The sequence below is a fragment of the Rhincodon typus genome, chromosome 30 (assembly GCF_021869965.1).
Source record: "Rhincodon typus isolate 14 chromosome 30, sRhiTyp1.1, whole genome shotgun sequence".
NCBI classification, from domain to species: domain Eukaryota; kingdom Metazoa; phylum Chordata; class Chondrichthyes; order Orectolobiformes; family Rhincodontidae; genus Rhincodon; species Rhincodon typus.
The window spans coordinates 9,040,342-9,058,054 of record NC_063361.1 but is presented as its reverse complement, the minus strand read 5'-3'; the positions used below and the strand labels follow the sequence as shown (position 1 = coordinate 9,058,054).

The 17,713-nt window shown below is 42.2% G+C and overlaps 1 protein-coding gene across 1 annotated transcript in view; it reads right to left on the bottom strand.

Moving 5' to 3' along the window:
* Positions 1-17,713, bottom strand: part of LOC109915964 (supervillin-like) — a 156,739-nt gene that overhangs the window by 49,213 nt on the left and 89,813 nt on the right. Inside the window, exons 13-16 of the mRNA XM_048614388.1 lie at positions 11,123-11,218; positions 9,732-9,818; positions 4,250-4,427; positions 1,706-1,878 (exon numbers count right to left, since the gene is read on the bottom strand). Coding sequence (XP_048470345.1) covers positions 1,706-1,878; positions 4,250-4,427; positions 9,732-9,818; positions 11,123-11,218 — 534 coding nt within the window. The remainder of the gene's footprint in view (positions 1-1,705; positions 1,879-4,249; positions 4,428-9,731; positions 9,819-11,122; positions 11,219-17,713) is intronic.

The following is a 17,713-nucleotide window of genomic DNA, read 5'->3' as shown; positions in this document are numbered from 1 at the left end:
AAGGAGGACATGGAAGAGGCTATGATAATGATCGGAGGGTGACACTGCCTACAGTTTACTGTCATCTACCTGTGCTCAGGCTGGCATCATGTAGCTCATCGTGGCTCTACTGTCGATGCTGCCCTTCACCCTTTTTGACTAGGCCTTCAAGCAAGCTCTAGGAGGTCAGGGTTGAGACATACCTCAATTCCATTTACCTATCTTTGCTCCATAACCCTTAATTGTAAAATTCTCATTCTTGTTATCGAATCCTCTGCAGAATTACTCATCTCGATTTCTGTAATCTCGTTCTGATAGATCTATGTTCTTTCAATTCCAGCGTTGCTCTACCATACTTGCCTAACTCAAAGCTGCCCAACTCCAAAGTGTTGCAATTTCCTTAGTAAACCTCTCTCGCCTTCTCAAAAACATTCCTGAAACCGACTTTGACCATCAGCTATCCTCAGCTGGCTTGGCATTGATTCCTGTTTAATATTCCAGAGTAACCCCGGTGAATGATATCCTGAAGGAGCAAATGGTCCATGGTAGGGAAAGCCTTACCCAATGTGCTGGCTCATTATACATTGGGTTGTAGGGGTGGCGGAAGTTTAAGCTCAGCCTCACCATCATTGATTTCAAACGGTTGTAAAGCTACTGTCACAGTCAGACCAACCTGTCTGAACAGCTGCTTACAGTAGTGCTATCCTTTGTGTTCCACTTTTCTCGTGGTCTGCTCTTAACCCCACTTTTCCCATAGGCCCAGTTATTTCTATAGTGCGATTTTCTGTAACACGATGTTGCACTGGAATGCAACTATCGCATTATAGCACATCTCCCTATATTTTTAATTTAATGTAAAGTACTGTAGCAGAAACAATAGAGATTATTTTAATTTATCCCATCCCATGAGTACTCTGCCCAAAAGTAGGTAGGTCCTTGGCTGATTTCCAGCTGATGCTTCATCCTCAGCTATTTTCCTATGCAGTTTTGGTCTGTGGTAATTTTTCCAAGCTCTTCCTATCTCAGGGACAGTGTGAGGAAATAGGTCTCAAGTCAACCCCAGACAGAGCAGGAATTGAAACTGTGCCTCTGCTGCTAATCTGAACCTCAGAGTAGCCAACTGGATCTCTATTTTAATCTATCCTACTTGAAAAAAAGGTGAAACGGTCAGATTGTCTACTTGTTTTGCAAAGTTGCAGCATCTTTAAACAGCAAGAGAGAAAGGAATGAAGTTTGTGCAGCATTGAGAGGTGAGAGACATTAAATCACACTAAGATTACTTATTATTGGGAAGGAGAATTATTAGAAATACTCACAGAAATATTAGGAATACTTGAGAATGTGTGAGTTTGTGACATTGTGATTTTAAGTCAGATGGCTAGATCTGGTCACTTCCCAATCACTAGCCTGCTGGCAAACAAGACTGAAGGGGAACACGTAGCAAGCTCATTGAAAGCTACTTGGGTCATGGTTTCAGAGCACTCTTAATAACTGAAAGTCAACAAATATCCAACAGAAACAATACAGATCCACCACTCTCAGGTACTGCAACAAGGAAAAGCAAGCCAAACTTCCTGAGTGCAGGAGAACTAACTTATTTTCAATAATTAAATTAAGATTTTTAAAACTGGGAAAGATTATTTTCCTAATTCACATCGTGAATAGACACATGAATTGTAGGCACTGCTCCCATTGTGAATTGGCAGAGAGGACCTCTCCAACCTACTTCGCTCAGTCTGGATCCTCCTGACCTCCACTGTAGCCACATTCAAACGCTGTTCTGTGTACTCCTGGCGGATGTCTTCCCGAGCTGCCAGCGCCCTCAGGGGATTGCGAGAACACTGTGTCTTACGGATGGGTCTCACAGCTCGCTTGTGCTCCGCCACCTCGGAGGTCAGTCTGCAAGAAGTCAAAACAGAAAGTCAACTCAAATCCCGAGGAAGACCTCTGCACTGTGCTCAGTGTCAGCTGAGTAATGGTTTCATTCTCTTCACTAGCCTGAAGGGGCTATTACCATCTTTTTGCATTTTCTATTTTACATCATCTAGCCAACATTTTGGTGATGCAACAACAAATCAACTCAAGTAAAATGGTGCTTTCATCTCCTGGAATTGAATCTTATTGTCGTCCCCATCGCCTGCTAAATGTAATGTAAATTAAAGATTTGCAAATATACACCACACTTCACAGCCACAGGCTCTTTCAAAGTGCTGTAAATACAAGTAATTTTTGAGGAGCAGGAGTTGCTGGAAATGCAGCAGCCAATGCGTCCACAGCAAAGCCCCACAAACGGCAATGTCCTAGTGACCAGACACACTGTTTTGAAAGAGGAAGGAACAAATTACTGAAGATGCTGGAATCTGAACTGAAAACAAAAAAACGCTGGAGACCACAGCCGGTCAGGCAGCGCCCATGGAGAAAAAGCAAGCTAACATTTCGAGTTCATGAACTCTGATGGGAGTCATCTAGACTCGAAACGTTAGTTTGCTCTCTCTCCATGGATGCTGCCTGACCTACTGTGATCTTGCACACTGTTTTGAAATGCTGATAGGGATAAATATCGGCTGGATGGAACTCCTTAGTTCTTCAAAAAGTGCCTGCAGGATCGTTTAGATCTACCTGAGAGAAGAACTGGAGATTTGGTTTAATGGCTCGTCTGAAATACAGCACCCATGACAGTTTCTCTGGCAATTTCTGTACTTGTTTTGGATTTCCAGCATCCACAGTTCTTTGTATTTTTTAAATTAATGTAAAACCAAGTGATGTCCATATGTGATGTGCAAACACAGATACAATGGAGAATGCCTAAACTTGAAAGAATGGATAGGTTTAAAAATGATCAACTTGCTACATAGTGGAGTCATTGGCCTGGCCTTCAAATTGTGCTTTCACAGGTTCTACAGATACTTCCCTAATCAGCCTATTCAGAGGTAATATGACACACCTCAGGAGTAGGTGGGATTTGAATCTAGGCCTCCTGGCTCTGAAATAGGGACACTACCACTGAATTACAAGAGCCCTGTACTTCTATAGTATGAGTCAATTTCTCTCTTTCTCAACAGACTGTCTCCCACCTCAGTTTTCAGATAGATTTTCCTCAACTCTTGTTGAGAAGACCAGTATCTATGTCACTAAACAAAACTCAAACTCTCCTTCCTAACACTGGACCTATAATGGTGACTTTAGCAGCTCATTGTGATTCACAGGGCATGACTGAAAAACTAAGGAGCTACGACTACACCACCTTTATTCATAAGAACACAGGAGAATGTCAAAAACATGAAACAGAGCATTTGCCTCACTGAGCTTACTTCAGTTGTACGACAAGTTACCTAGACTAGCAGGTTACAGTCTCTTTCTGTACCTGGCTTTACAATCCAGAGGCCTAGATTACTGTGGATTCAAATCCCACCAAGGCAGCTGGTGGGTTAATTACTACAATCCAGAATTAAAAACAGGTTTCAGTGATGTTAACCATGAAGCTGTCACTGAAAACCCATCTGGTTCACTGATACTCTTTAGGGAAGGGAATCTGCTGTCCTTACTCGGTCTACCCTACATGTGACTCCTGGCTGACCCACAGTAATGTGGATTGACTCTTCATGGCCCTGGTAAGCAACTCGGTTCATAGTGAATTAGAGGTTGGCAACAAGTACTGGCCTGGCCAATATTACCATCATCCCATGAATTTACAAAATAAAATGGATGATGAAAGCCCCATTGGGTCAGGAAGATCCCACACCAGGCACAGAATGCAACTGCTTGAAAATGGACTTGTGCTTCCACACATTTATCTGGAAGTCCATTCCATACCGAGATTGTTGTGACTGAAACCAGGGCCAGTTGGATCTCATTGACTATAAGATCCTTGATGGGGGTTATTAACCTGGGCCAATCAGGGAGCCCTGGCTGAGAGATATAAACAGGAGATTCAGAAGGTCTCCTCAGTCCAGGGACTGGCTTTGAGCTGGCTGGTCAGAGCCCATGTACTGTGCACATCTAAATAAAGATGACTTGGTGATGGGATACCAGCCTCAGTGCAGTTATTTCAGAGAGGAAACACTTCCTGACTTAGTCCTGAATTCACCTAAACCTGCACCCCTCTTGTCCCTTCTCCTGCTGTTATTATTTCTGTCACATTCTTTCTTCTCTGCATTATGTTCCCTCAAGCTTGATCACACTTGTGAGTCGAGGAATTAAATTCAAACAAAGTCTAACGTTCGTAAACTTCAAAGCAAATCCCTTCCAGTGTTCACAGTTTAACTCTTACTTTGGAGTGTTGGCTTCAAAAATAGCATCAAAACTCTCCTCGATTTTCAGCACATTGGATGTCAGAACAGTGGGAGTGTGCTTGTAAAATTTATCAAAGGTATCATCATCATCTGGTCTCATCACTTCCTTCACTGTTTGCTCTGTCACTGTGATTGTTGTCTCCAAGTTACTTGTGGCTGTGATAAAGATTGCATATAGTTAGCTTCAAACCAAAACCTAGGGTGTGATTTTCCAATAAATCAGCTAAGAGAGGGGTCAAGCCTGGTGTACTGTCTCAATGGTGATATAACTCCTCACTGGATCGCCCATCAGTCAGCTCAATAAGAGATGGCAAGTGAGAAAGAGAGAGTATCTTGCCCTATCCAAGATCTCGAAGCACTGGTAAGCCATCTTCTGAATTCTAAAGGCTGCTGGTCTAGGCCCACTACTTCTGCATCGAGGAAGTAAGTTTTGTTTTCCTTCTTCTTCTCATGGGGAGGGGTCACAGGGAGAGGAGATGGGAGGCAAGAATAGGAGGTGCCTTTCAAAGTCCACCCCCTTGCCCACCGTCATGGCATCCCATTGCCACCAGATTGGAGTAAGTTGAGGCACCTCCCTAACCCAGCAGGCAAGTCGTCATGGTTTCCCAGTTGGGAAACATGCTACTCTTTCTGCATTGCTGGGGAGGTAGGTGATCAGGGAGGTGATGAGTCGAGACCATTAAATTGACCACTTCAGGGCTGTAATTGTTGGGCAGTTTTGAAAGTCATCCATGGATCTTCTCACCCGGCATTTATTTGTAATGGTGGTGAGGAAGTAGTGAGTTTCTTTTCAGGGCCAACTCACCAAATTATTTCCCCATCTTGCCAACTCCCCTCACCATATATAGGGAGGGGAATATTCCACCCCATGGAATCTAGGTGACCAGATTGCATTCCCTAGCAAATTGCTCAACATGAAGAGAAAGGATTTCCATTCTCAAGGCACCTTTCACCACCTCAAGAAGTTCCAAAGCATTTCAGTATCAATGAATTTCTCTTGAAGTGGGGTCATTATTGTAAATGAAGGAAACGGGGCAATTTGTACATAAAAAGTCCCCACAATTAGTCATTTTAATACTCGTGGGACATAGACATCACTGGCTGGCCAGTGTTTTATTGCATATTCTAATCGTCCTTGAAAAGGTAGTGATGAGCTGCTGTCTTGAACCACTGCAGTTTACCTTCTGTGGGTTGACCCACAATGCCCTTAGAGAGGGATTTTGACCCAGCAACAGTGAAGGAACGGCGATATATTTCCAAGTCAAGATGGTGATTGGCTTGGTGGTGAACTTGCATTTGGTGGTGCTTTTCTAGATGGAAGTGGTCCTGGGTTTGGAAGGTGCTGTCTAAGGATCTTTGATGAATTTCTGCAGTGCAACTTGTGGATAGTACATCCGGCTGCTAGTCAGCATTAGTGGTGGAAGAAATCGATGTTTATGGATGATTGATTAACTACCTAGGGATTAACTAACTAATAAATTAATTAACTAAGTAGAGATGGCTGGGCAGGTGATGTGCTGTAGCCGTACAATGTGGAAGCTGGCTGATCCCATTGCAAGCCGCAGGGATCACATCTGCAGCACGTGTTGGTTGCTGGAGGAACTTCGGCTCAGAATTAATGAGCTGGAGTCCTGTTTCAGACACTGCGGCACATCCGGGAGGGGGAGTGTTACCTGGATGCTTTGTTTCAGTAGGACATGGTAGATTAAGTATCTCAAATTCGGTCAGTAGTCAGAGACAGCAAGGTACGACTACAAGTGAGGCAGCTAGAGGGATCCCTGTGTGGATGAGGAACAAGACTGTAGGAGGATGAACCAGCTGATCATGGCACGATGGTATAGGAGGCCATTCAAGAGGGGGGAAGCAAAAAGACAAGTGGTAGTTGTAGGGGATTCTATAATTAGGGAGCAAATAGTATCCTTTGTAAGCAAGATCGAGAGTCCTGCATGGTACGTTGCCTGCCCGGTGCCAGGGTAAGGGATATCTCTGACCGGCTTGAAAGGATATTGGAGTGGGAGGGAAAGGATCCAGTTGTTGTGGTCCATGTCAGAACAAGCAACATAGGCAAGACTAGGAAAGAGGACCTGTTTAGGGGTTATCAGGAATTAGGAACTAAATTAAAGAATAGGTCCTCAAGGGTTATAATCTCTGGATTACTATCCAAGCCATGTGCAAATTGGCAGAGGGACACGAGAATAACGGAAGTAAACACGTGGCTAAAAGAGTGGTTTGGGAAAGAGGGGTTCCTTTTCACAGGGCACTGGCATCAGTGTTGGAACAGGAGGGATCTGTACCTTTGGGACAGTCTCCACCTGAACCGAGCTGGGACCAGTGTTCTAGTGAAAAGGGTAAACAGGGTGGTCAACAAGATTTTAAACTAGAAAGTGAGGGGGGAAGAGAAGGGTAAAGCTCCCAGACATATAATTGCCAATGGGAAACAAAGCAACAGGTTAACATCAAGGGGGTGGATTCAACTGCATGGAAAAGTATGAAGAAAATGAAAAGAAAGGAGAACTCAGGAGAGCTTATTAAAGTCTCCAGAACACAAACTAGAACAGAGTGTTTGGAAAGAGTCAGGAATCAAACTTCAAGCACAGCGGATAAAGGGATGACCATGAGAAGTGGAATGGTAAATACAGGACTGAAGATGTTGTATCTGAATCCACGCAGTATACGAAATAAGGTGAATGAGCTTGTGGCAAGGGTTGAATTTGGCAGGTATGATGTGTGAGCAGTACGGAGATGTGGCTGCAAGGGAATCAGGATGGGAAGCTAAACATCCAAGGATTTATATCCTATCAAAAAGATAGGCAGATGGGCCGAGGGGTTAGGGTTGCCTTCTTAGTAAGAAATGAAATTAAATCAACAGCAAGAAATGATGTAGGGTCAGATGATGTAGAATCTGTGTGGGTAGAGTTGAGGAAGTGCAAAGATGATAAAACCATAAGGGGAGTTATGAACAGGCCCCCGAACAGTAGTCAGGATTTGGGGCGCAAGATACAGCAGAAGACAGAAAAGGCATGTAAGAAAGGCAAAGTTATAGTGATTGTGGGGGACTTCATATGCAGGTGGATTGGGAAAATCAGGTTGGTAGTGGATCGCAAGAAAAGGAATTTTTGGAATGTCTACACGATAGCTTTTTGGAGCAACTTGTGACAGAGCCCAGTAGGGAACAGGCAATTCTACTTTTAGTGTTGTGCAGTGACGCAGACTTGATAAGGGAGCTTAAGGTGAAGAAACCCTTAGGAGGCAGTGATCATACTATGATAGAATTTACTCTGTAATTTGAGAGGGAGAAGCTGGAATAAGATGTAATGGTATTACAGTTGAGTAAAGGCAACTACAGAGGAGCTGACCAGAAATGACTGGGAGATGAGCTTAGGAGGAAAGACAGTGGAACCACAATGGCAGGAGTTTCTGGGAGTAATTCAGGAGACACAGCAAAGATTCATCCCTAGGAAAAGGATACATACTAAAGGGAGGACGAGGCAACCATGGCTGACAAGGGAAGTCAGGAACAGCACAAAAGCAAAACAGAAAGCATATAATGTGGCAAAAGGCAGAGGGAAGCCAGAGGATTGGGAAGCTTACAAAGACCAACAGGGGACAATTAAAAAAGAAATAAGGAGGGAGAAGATTGAGTATGATGGTGAGATAACCAGTAATATAAAAGAAGATGGCAAGAGTTTCTTTAGATATATAAAAGGCAAAAGAGAGGCAAAAGTGGACACTGGGCTGCTGGAAAATGATGCTGGAGAAGTAGTAATGGGGAACAAAGAAATGGCGGAGGATCTGAACAAGTACTTTGTGTCAGTCTTCATGGTGGAAGACACGAGTAACATACCGAAAATTCAACAGAGTTGGGGGCCAGAGGTGACTATGGTAGCCATCACCAAGGAGAAGGTACAAGAAAAACTGTAAAGTCTGAAGGTGGATAAATCACCTGTATCAGATGGAGTACATCCCAGAATTCTGAAGGAGATAACTGAAGTGACAGCGGAGGCATTAGTGATGATCTTTCAGGAATCACTGGAGTCAAGGAGGGTCCCAGAGGACTGAAAAATTGCTAATGTAACCCCCTTGTTTAAGAAGGGAGTAAAGCAAAAGACAGGAAATTACAGGTTGATTAGCCTGACCTCGGTTGTTGGTAAGATTTTGGAGTCCATTGTGAAGGATGAGATTTCTGAAAACCTGAAAGTGCATGGTAAAACAGGCAAAGTCAGCATGGCTTCATCAGGGAGTGGTCATGCCTGACAAATCTGTTAGGAATCCTTTGAGGAGGTAATGAGCAGGTTAAACCAAGAAGAGCCAACAGATGTTATCTACCTGGGCTTCCAGAAGGCCTTTGAGAAGGTGCCGCACAGGAGGCTGCTGAGTAAGATAAGAGCTCATGGTGCTAGAAGCAAGTTATTAGCATGGATAGAAGATTGGCTGTCTGGCAGGAAGCAGAGAGTGGGGATAAAAGGGTCCTTCTCAGGATGGCAGCCAGTGACTAGTAGTGTTCCACAAGGGTCAGCGTTGGGACCGCAACTTTTCAATTTATACATTAATGATCCAGATGAAGTAACTGAGTGCATTCTGGCTAAGTTTGCAGATGATACAAAGATAGGTAATATTGTGGAGGCGGGAGGATGCAGAAGGATTTAGATAGGTTAGGAGAGTGGGCCAAAAGGTAACAGATGGAATACAATGTGGGAAAGTATGAGGTCATGCACTTTGGTAGGAAGAATAGAGGCATAGACCATTTTCTAAATGGGGAGAAAATTCAGAAATCTGAAAAGTCACCTTCTTTATGTTGGGGAAGAATCTGACATACAGGAGTAGAGTGAAATAAGAGCAATTGGCTCTAGATTTCATAAACTAACAAAGCTAGCAATTCAACTTCCTTCACCCATACACTGCAACATGGTTTGAATGGGATTCAGAATGTGAAGGGAGTGAAGAAATTCTTGTGCTTACACAGGTTTCCATTATATCTTAAAGAGCATATTAGTTCCAGCAAGCTGCTCTGCTGGTAATTAGATAAACTGTGATTACAATAGGGGTTTTAGATAAAACAGGTTGGACACATTCATTGATGCTGTTTGAAAAAACAGCATCACAACTCTGAATTAACAAAGCGTTCATATGTAAACCCAAGCTTGGATAGCTTTACCAGGCATTCCAATAAACAATTGGGTCTCAGCCAAGAGTTCTTCCACCATGTTAATGAGAATAAAGAGTTCTGTGTTACTGCTTGAGCCTCAGGTAATGATTTGAGACTGAAATACTTAAAACACTATCCCTGAACAGTGAGAGTGTATGCTGTAATATTACACCAGGGTGTGGAAAGTAGTTCAGGTCCCAAAGTTCAGTACAAATGGGGTTGCCATTAATGGCTAATTTGTTATTAGATATTTGGCTTCCCTGAGGGCTACAAACAGAATAATAGCTCAAATGAATAGGGGATATCAGGCTTACCTTTAGCATGCAGCTTATTTAGAAAGGTCTCCAGGTTATCCAATGTAGCATCACTCTCTAGGGGTACATCAGGCCGACTTGTAATTTCTATGGGCAAGAATTGAAGGTTTGGGACACCAAAGTGACATTTTGAAAGAGGAATCATTAGCACAATTACATTTCCATAATATCCCAACAAAGCTGTAAATTAATTCAAGTGTATTATTATGGACCTCAATGACTGATTATCACTTAATGGGAGTGCTGTCCTGAAGATTTTCACAAAGATACAGCTTGCAATGAGAGAGCTTCCATCGTTCGTATAAAAATAGAATATCTAAATTATTAAGAAATTTTATTATGTAACTCTTTGTCCCCAAATTAATTAAACAACTCATATATCAGCATGCCCTGATCAAGAGAATTGAAACATTAAAGCTCCGTGAATTCTAATGTCTCTCAGAATTTCCTTCTTCTCGCAATGTAAGGACCTGCAGAATCCACAATTGTTATCTGGTATTTCTTCATTTTTGAAATGTCTAGGGAATCTCTAATTGCTTTTAAGAATGCTTAAAAAGGATTTTTAAGTCTTTGCGTCATTTGTAAAGTCATCGATTGAAATATTTTTGGATAAGAATAAATAGTGATCAACGTGACCTGATAATGCCTGACTTGGAAGTAGAATTCACAGGATAGGAGTTAACAGCAGGAACCACATGGCTGTCAGGTATAAAGAAGATCTACAGACACAGCAGAGCAACAAACAGAGGAGCTGGAGAGTGAAGTCAAGATACAGACACAAAGGTAAAGCAGACGGAGACAGAAAGAGGAGCACATCGAATTCTCGTGTGGAGAAGAATCAAACCAGTCTCGGCATTAGGTCAGTTTATGTGCATGTCAGAAACATGTCTGACTAAAGTTACCTGCTTCAGTTGTGAAAACGTAGCCATGAATTGACAGCATTTAAATCCCACTCCAGACAGTAACAATAAAAGGAGCTTAATGTTCCAGCTCCTGAATGGTGTATTGACATCCATCAGTGTCCTCGAGTCATGGATGTGGGTAACTATGTTTCTTGTACTGTGGGTTCTGACAGCTCATAATACTTACAATCAACCAGTATAACGATAGTAAAGTCATTCATGTTAAAGCTGACCTGATTGCTAATAAGAAATGAAAGCACTATCGCGCGCTATTTTATGTTAAATTGTCTTTGCAAAACCCTTTACTTGTGCTTTCAGCAATGCTGCTCATCTCCGACATGCACTTCCTTAGGGAACATGATGTTTACACAAGTGAATGATTGGACAAGCTTGGTGCATGTGTCTTCAACCCACATTTCAAAACAATTTATTTTTCAAACTAATCAAACCCTTGACTTTGTTCAAACATTTAAAAAAATTGTTGCTCACCTTCCAGAGGTTTAATTGGTGTGTTTGTTGATGTGGCAACTTTCTTGAAAGGAATAGCTGTGTCATCATTATTTTCAGTCATCGTAGGCACTAGCCCTGTATTTATTAAAATGATATTCAGAATAATTATAAAATTTAAAATGCAGTATGTCATTGACATATTGTGACGTGGCAGCTTAAAATGATTACAAATATCAGTCCCACTTTAACACCAGATTGTAGATGTAATGCTTGTCCCTCCCTGGCTGTTAATCCAGTTTTGCCTGAGGAATACAGACTGGATGAACTAAATTTCAGTCCATGGTTTATTGATCTTGGCAACAGCAGTAATCTGTATAGATTGATAGAGCTTTCCTGAGCCAGGAAGTAATCGACCAATGTTCTCATTCTTGATCACTGTTGAGGACACCAAAGGGCCTTTCTCTCACTTTCTGTCTCACTGTCTATTTCCTAAAACCTGTTGGTATAGATTCAATCCTGCACTTTCTGTCAGCAACGCCAACACAGACTTGGACTTGCTCCAAGTCGTATGTTGGTTCCAAATTCAGATTTCCCATTCTATGCCAAGTCTGAGGCTTGGAGACTGTAAGGACTGCAGATGCTGGAAGCTACAGTCAATAAATGTGGAGCTGGAAAAGTTCAGCAGGTCAGAGAGCATCCGAGGAGTAGGGAAGTCAATGTTTCGGGATGACAAAGGGTTTCGGCCCAAAACATTGACTTCCCTGCTCCTCAGATGCTGCCTGACCTGCTGTGTTTTTCCGGCTCTACATTTATTGAGCAAATTGCAAGTCTGAACGTGGTCTTGATCCAGTCACTGAAATGAGGACTGGTTGAGATCTCTAGGCCAGGCTTGGATGAATTGATTTAAGCTAATCTTGCAATGAAAAAGATCCCAGTTCTCTCAACATCATTTGTGAAGTAGCTTTATTCTGCATTAAATACAATGTTGTTTCATGCAATTCAGGTTTTGTTCCTGCAAGGTGACTGTTTATTGAGTTGTATGTGGTGAGGTCTGATCACAAAATAAAAAAAGTTTTTTGTTCAAACGAAATTCTTTAAGAAATATTTGTGTTTGGATTTAATTTGCTCCAAATTTGTTCCCCTCCATCTAAATATACTGACTATGGGAATTCAGAGGTATCTGATTTGCGGGTATGGGAAAAAGAACAGGAGAGTAAGCCAAATCAGATAGGTCTTTCAAAAAGCTGCCAGAAAGGATGGGTCAAATAACCTTCTTTGAACATAGAACATAGAACATAGAACATTACAGCGCAGTACAGGCCCTTCGGCCCTCGATGTTGCGCCGACCTGTGAAACCAATCTGAAGCCCATCTAACCTAAACTATTCCATTATCATCCATATGTTTATCCAATGACCATTTAAATGCCCTTAAAGTGGGCGAGTCTACTATTTTTGCAGGCAGGGCATTCCACGCCCTTACTACTCTCTGAGTAAATAACCTACCTCTGACATCTGTCCTATATCTATCACCCCTCAATTTAAAGCTATGTCCCCTCGTGCTAGCCATCACCATCCGAGGAAAAAGGCTCCCACTGTCTACCCTATCTAATCCTCTGATCATCTTGTATGTCTCTATCAAGTCACCTCTTAACCTTCTTCTCTCTAACGAAAACAGCCTCAAGACCCTCAGCCTTTCCTCATAAGACCTTCCCTCCATACCAGGCAACATCCCGGTAAATCTCCTCTGCACCCTTTCCAATGCTTCCACATCCTTCCTATAATGCGGTGACCAGAACTGTACGCAATACTCCAAGTGCGGCCGCACCAGAGTTTTGTACAGCTGCAACATGACCTCATGGCTCCGAAACTCAATCCCTCTACCAATAAAACCTAACATACTGTACGCCTTCTTAACAACGCTATCAACCTGGGTGGCAACTTTCAGTGATCTATGCACATGGACACCGAGATCTTTCTGCTCATCCACACTACCAAGAATCTTACCATTAGCCCAGTACTCTGTATTCCTGTTACTCCTTCCAAAGTGAATCACCTCACACTTTTCCGCATTAAACTCCATTTGCCACCTCTCAGCCCAGCTCTGCAGCTTATCTATGTCCCTCTGTAACCTACAACATCCTTCTGCACTATCCACAACTCCACCGACTTTGGTGTCATCCGCAAATTTACTAACCCATCCTTCTACGCCCTCATCCAGGTCATTTATAAAAATGACAAACAGCAGTCGCCCCAAAACAGATCCTTGAGGTACACCACTAGTAACTGATGTTGTACCGTTCTATGATTTTCACTTGTTATAAATGTCTGCACAGTGAGCTATATTAAAGGTTGATAATGTTGAGTTTTGGTTTCAGTTTAAAGTGAAAACTTGTTTACTTTTGGTTTGGTTTATTACTACTGTGTATATTTACCAATCAGTTTGGACTTTTGACCTAACTGAGAGACATCTAGAAGCAAGAAATTCCAGAACTATTGAGATAATTGCTGAGGTTGGAGATATATTCTGGACAAAAATAACAATTGGTTTGGTGTGAGGAGAAAGATGATTCAGAGGCTGTGGAGGCCTAGTCTGTTGGATTCAACTGAAGAACTCAGTTCTGAAGAAGTCATACCACACTCGCAATTTTAACTGTTTGTCTCTCCACAAATGCTGGCAGACCTGCCGAGTGTCTCCATCATTCTGCGTGTTTGTTATCTCAGTTCTATACGTTTAGAGAGAGAAAAAGCGAATTGTAGGGAATTGGGTAGAACCCAATTCTGTAAAGAGAAATCCAGTTGTGGCATAGACAGAAACGGAGTGCCTACATGTGCCACCTGGGTTATGGCATGTGATCATCAGTGATGCCTACCATTGGACAAGGCAATTATATTGGTATATACCAAAGGCCTGAACTGTGACCCGTTCAGCTATACCCCGATATAAAAGAACTGCACTGCAGAGTATGAATATATTTGAAAGTTTATCAGAATGAAGCTACAGTAAAAACAGATTAACCTGGGTTTAAGTTTGTTAATTTAAGTTAGAAGTCTATATTGTTTAAAATCATCATCTTACTTATTCAGTGTACCCAGTTAGTCATTATGTTTTGTTAAAGTTTATATGGTAAAGGCACTCTCGAGTTTCAATTTAATCCTGGCATCTTCTCACTTATTTTCTTACTTTCGGTTCTCCTGTGCAATCTAAGTTTTACAATATTTTGATTTATCAAACCAGCTCATCCAAATATCTTTGCTTGTCCAGTATTCTCATTATTGGGATTATTACATATGGTTCCAATGAACACTAGTTTTGATCTGGTAACTCATACCAACTTGATTTAAACACCCTATCCATGTCAGTCAGTGGTTAATAGAAGATATCATAATGAGGAAAGTGTTGGCGTCGACTGAGTATCTACACACATGTAGCAGGTCATGGTTTTTGAACATCGGAAACTGGAATGGATTTATGTCCTTTCCTTAGCTATAGGGTATTAAACCAATTATGCTGCTTTGACCCACCTTACTTAAATGGTGAAAAATTGCAGCATGCTGCTATGCAGAGGGACCTGGGCAGTCTTGTGCATGAATCACAAAAAGTTTGCAGGTTATTAGGAGGGCAAATAGAATATCTTTTATTTCTAGAGGGATGGAATGCAAAAACAGGGAGGTTACACTGCAGCTGTATAGGGTGCTGGTGAGGCCACACCTGGAGTACCGTGTACAGTTTTGGTTTTGTTACTCGAAAAGGGATGTCCCCGCACTGGAGGGGATGCAGGGAAGGTTCACCAGGTTGATTCCGGAGTTGAGAGGGTTGGCTTATGAGGAGAGATTGAGTAGACTGGGACTATACTTGTTGGAATTTAGAATGAGGGAGGATCTTGTAGAAACATAAAATTATGAAGGGAATAGATAGATATTTACTTGGAATATTGTGTTCAGTTCTGGTCACCTCATTATAGGACAGATGTGGAAGCGTTAGAGACGGTGCAGAGGAGATTTACCAGGATGCTGCCTGGACTGGAGGGCAGGTCTTATGAGGAAAGGTTGAGGGAGCTAGGGCTTTTTTCATTGGAGCGAAGGATGAGAGGTGACTTGATAAAGGTTTACAAGATGATGACAGGCATAGATAGAGTGGATAGTCAGAGGCGTTTTCCCAGGGTGGAAATGACTATTACGAGGGGACGTAATTTTAAGGTGATTGGTGGAAGGTATAGGGGAGATGTCAGAGGTAGATTCTTCACACAGAGAGTGGTGGGCGTGTGGAATGCACTGCCGGCAGTGGTAGTGGAGTCAGATACTTTAGAGACTTTTAAGCGACTCTTGGATAGACACATGGAGGATAGTAAAATGTAGAGTATGCAGGGTAGTTTGATCTTAGTAGGATAATCGTTCGGCACAACATCGTGGGCCGAAGGGCCTGTACTGTGCTGTACTGTTCTATGTTCTATATAAGCAGGGAGGTTGTTTCTACTAGCGGGTGAAACTAGAATTAGGGGGCATATCCTCAAAATAAAAGGGAGCAGATTTAGGAACAAAGGAAGCTTCTTCAGGAGGGTCACCGGACCCAAAACATTAACTCTGATGTTTTTATTCACAAATGCTGCCAGACCTGCTGAGCTTTACCAGCAACTTCTACTTTTGTTTCGGAGCAGATTTAGGATTGAGTTGAGGAGGAACTTCTTCATCCAAAGGGTTGTGAATCTGTGGAATTCACTGCCCAATGAAGCAGTTCAGGCTACCTCATTGAATGTTTTGAAGGCAAAAAGAGATAGAGTTTTGAACAGTAAAGGAATTAAGGGTTACGGTGAGTGGATGGGTAAGTCGAGCTGAGTCCACAAAAACAATCAGCCATGATCTTATTGAATGGCAGAGCAGGCTTGTAGGGCCAGGTGGCCTACTTCTTATTTCTTTTCTTATGTTCATCTGTTGTTCTTTTATCAATCTTTTGGTCATCTGTCCTATTCACACCCTTATGACTTCCTATGCAGTGAAATTTTGTTTGTTTATGCTTCTGTTAAACACCATGGACCACTTTAATGAAATTAAAACACTTATAGAAATGCCACTGGTTTGATTTTCCACTCCAAATTAGATCATTGAAGACATTCTCAGTTTTTTAAAGAATAAGCTCTCAGGTACATCATACCAAGCAAAGATAACAGAGCAAGCTAAAATTCTATCAACACCTTTTTCAGTCTTGAGCATATGAAATAGCAAACATTTCAATGATTCAGCCTCACTGCACCTAAATCTCTCATGATGGTAACAGATAGTTATCCGTCCTGCAATCAGTAAAGTTTTTCACACTGTGTTTGCAACCGTTGCTTAAAGGCACTGCATTTCCAACCAATTACATTGCATGCAAGCTTAACTGACCCACTTGACAGTTGTTCAGCTTTCCATATCGTTCAAAGGTTCATTGTTTGCAACTCAATAAAACAGGCAGAGCTTGCAGTAATTCACAGGCATGGACAGATGCCAACACGTTGAATTTGGTGGGCACTGTGCCAGCTACCATATTATTCATGGCAGGTAAAGAGGCTTCCAGAAACTGTGCATCAAACAGGCTTTAGACCAATTGCATATTTAAATAAAGAGGCCTAATGCCACTTTGAGACACTCACTGCAAATGTAGGCTGCTCTGAACCAGTCAGTGCTGTGCTGGTGCCAACCAAATTCCAGATGGTGGCCATTTATGGGCCTCTGAAAGCTGGTCAAGTTTGTGCATGAGCAGTGGTCCTACAGATTCCAGCTGTTTGATCTGCTTCCTTTACCTGTACAAGTCTCAGATTTCACAGGCCTGCTGCTACAAGATCAGTCTCACTTCAGTCGTGCAATCAGCTGGAAATAAACAGCTCAAAGGTAATCTCTCTAACCAATACTTTGTGCAATCTAGGTTTGATCTGGCAATCCTCGTTCTGAAGGGAAAGGTCAATAGTCCTGCTTGTCTGATCTCCAGCAGCTGTCTAAGAGGCCGAATTGGGATTGGAATTCCCCTAATTAGAAATCCAACACCCTCAAATCCAACTCAGTTCCCAGGGTCTCTGATTCCTGACCCCTGGTATAGCCATTGTTTAATCACTTGCACTTCAATTCCAATGTACAGTTTGAACTGACTGATCTATTGCGAAAATACTTAACAGGATTGCGCAGATCATTGACATTTATTCATCATAACACAGAGGCATGTCTGAAGGCTGGAAATATCATTTTGCGAACATTCCCCGTTATGCATCAAAGGTTAACAAACTGTCACTAAAGTAGGAAGGTTTATCTAATGTTATAAATGAATGGAAAATGTCTTGTGTCAGAAAGCCTGTGTCCAAGTCCCATCTACACGAGAGATGTGCCAATAACATGTCCGAAGACGTTGATTGAAAATATCTATGAATTTATGGAAAGGAATTTGAAGAGAAAACCTGTGTTTATATAGAGATAGTAAGAACTGCTGCTGCTTCAGTCTGAGATAACATAGTGTGAAGCTGGAGGAACACAGCAGGCCGGGCAACATCAGAGGAGCAGGAAAGCTGATGTTTCGGGTCGGGACCCTTCTTCAGAAACCCATTTCTGAAGAAGGGTCCCGACCCGAAACGCCAACTTTTCTCCTCCTCTGATGCTGCCTGGCC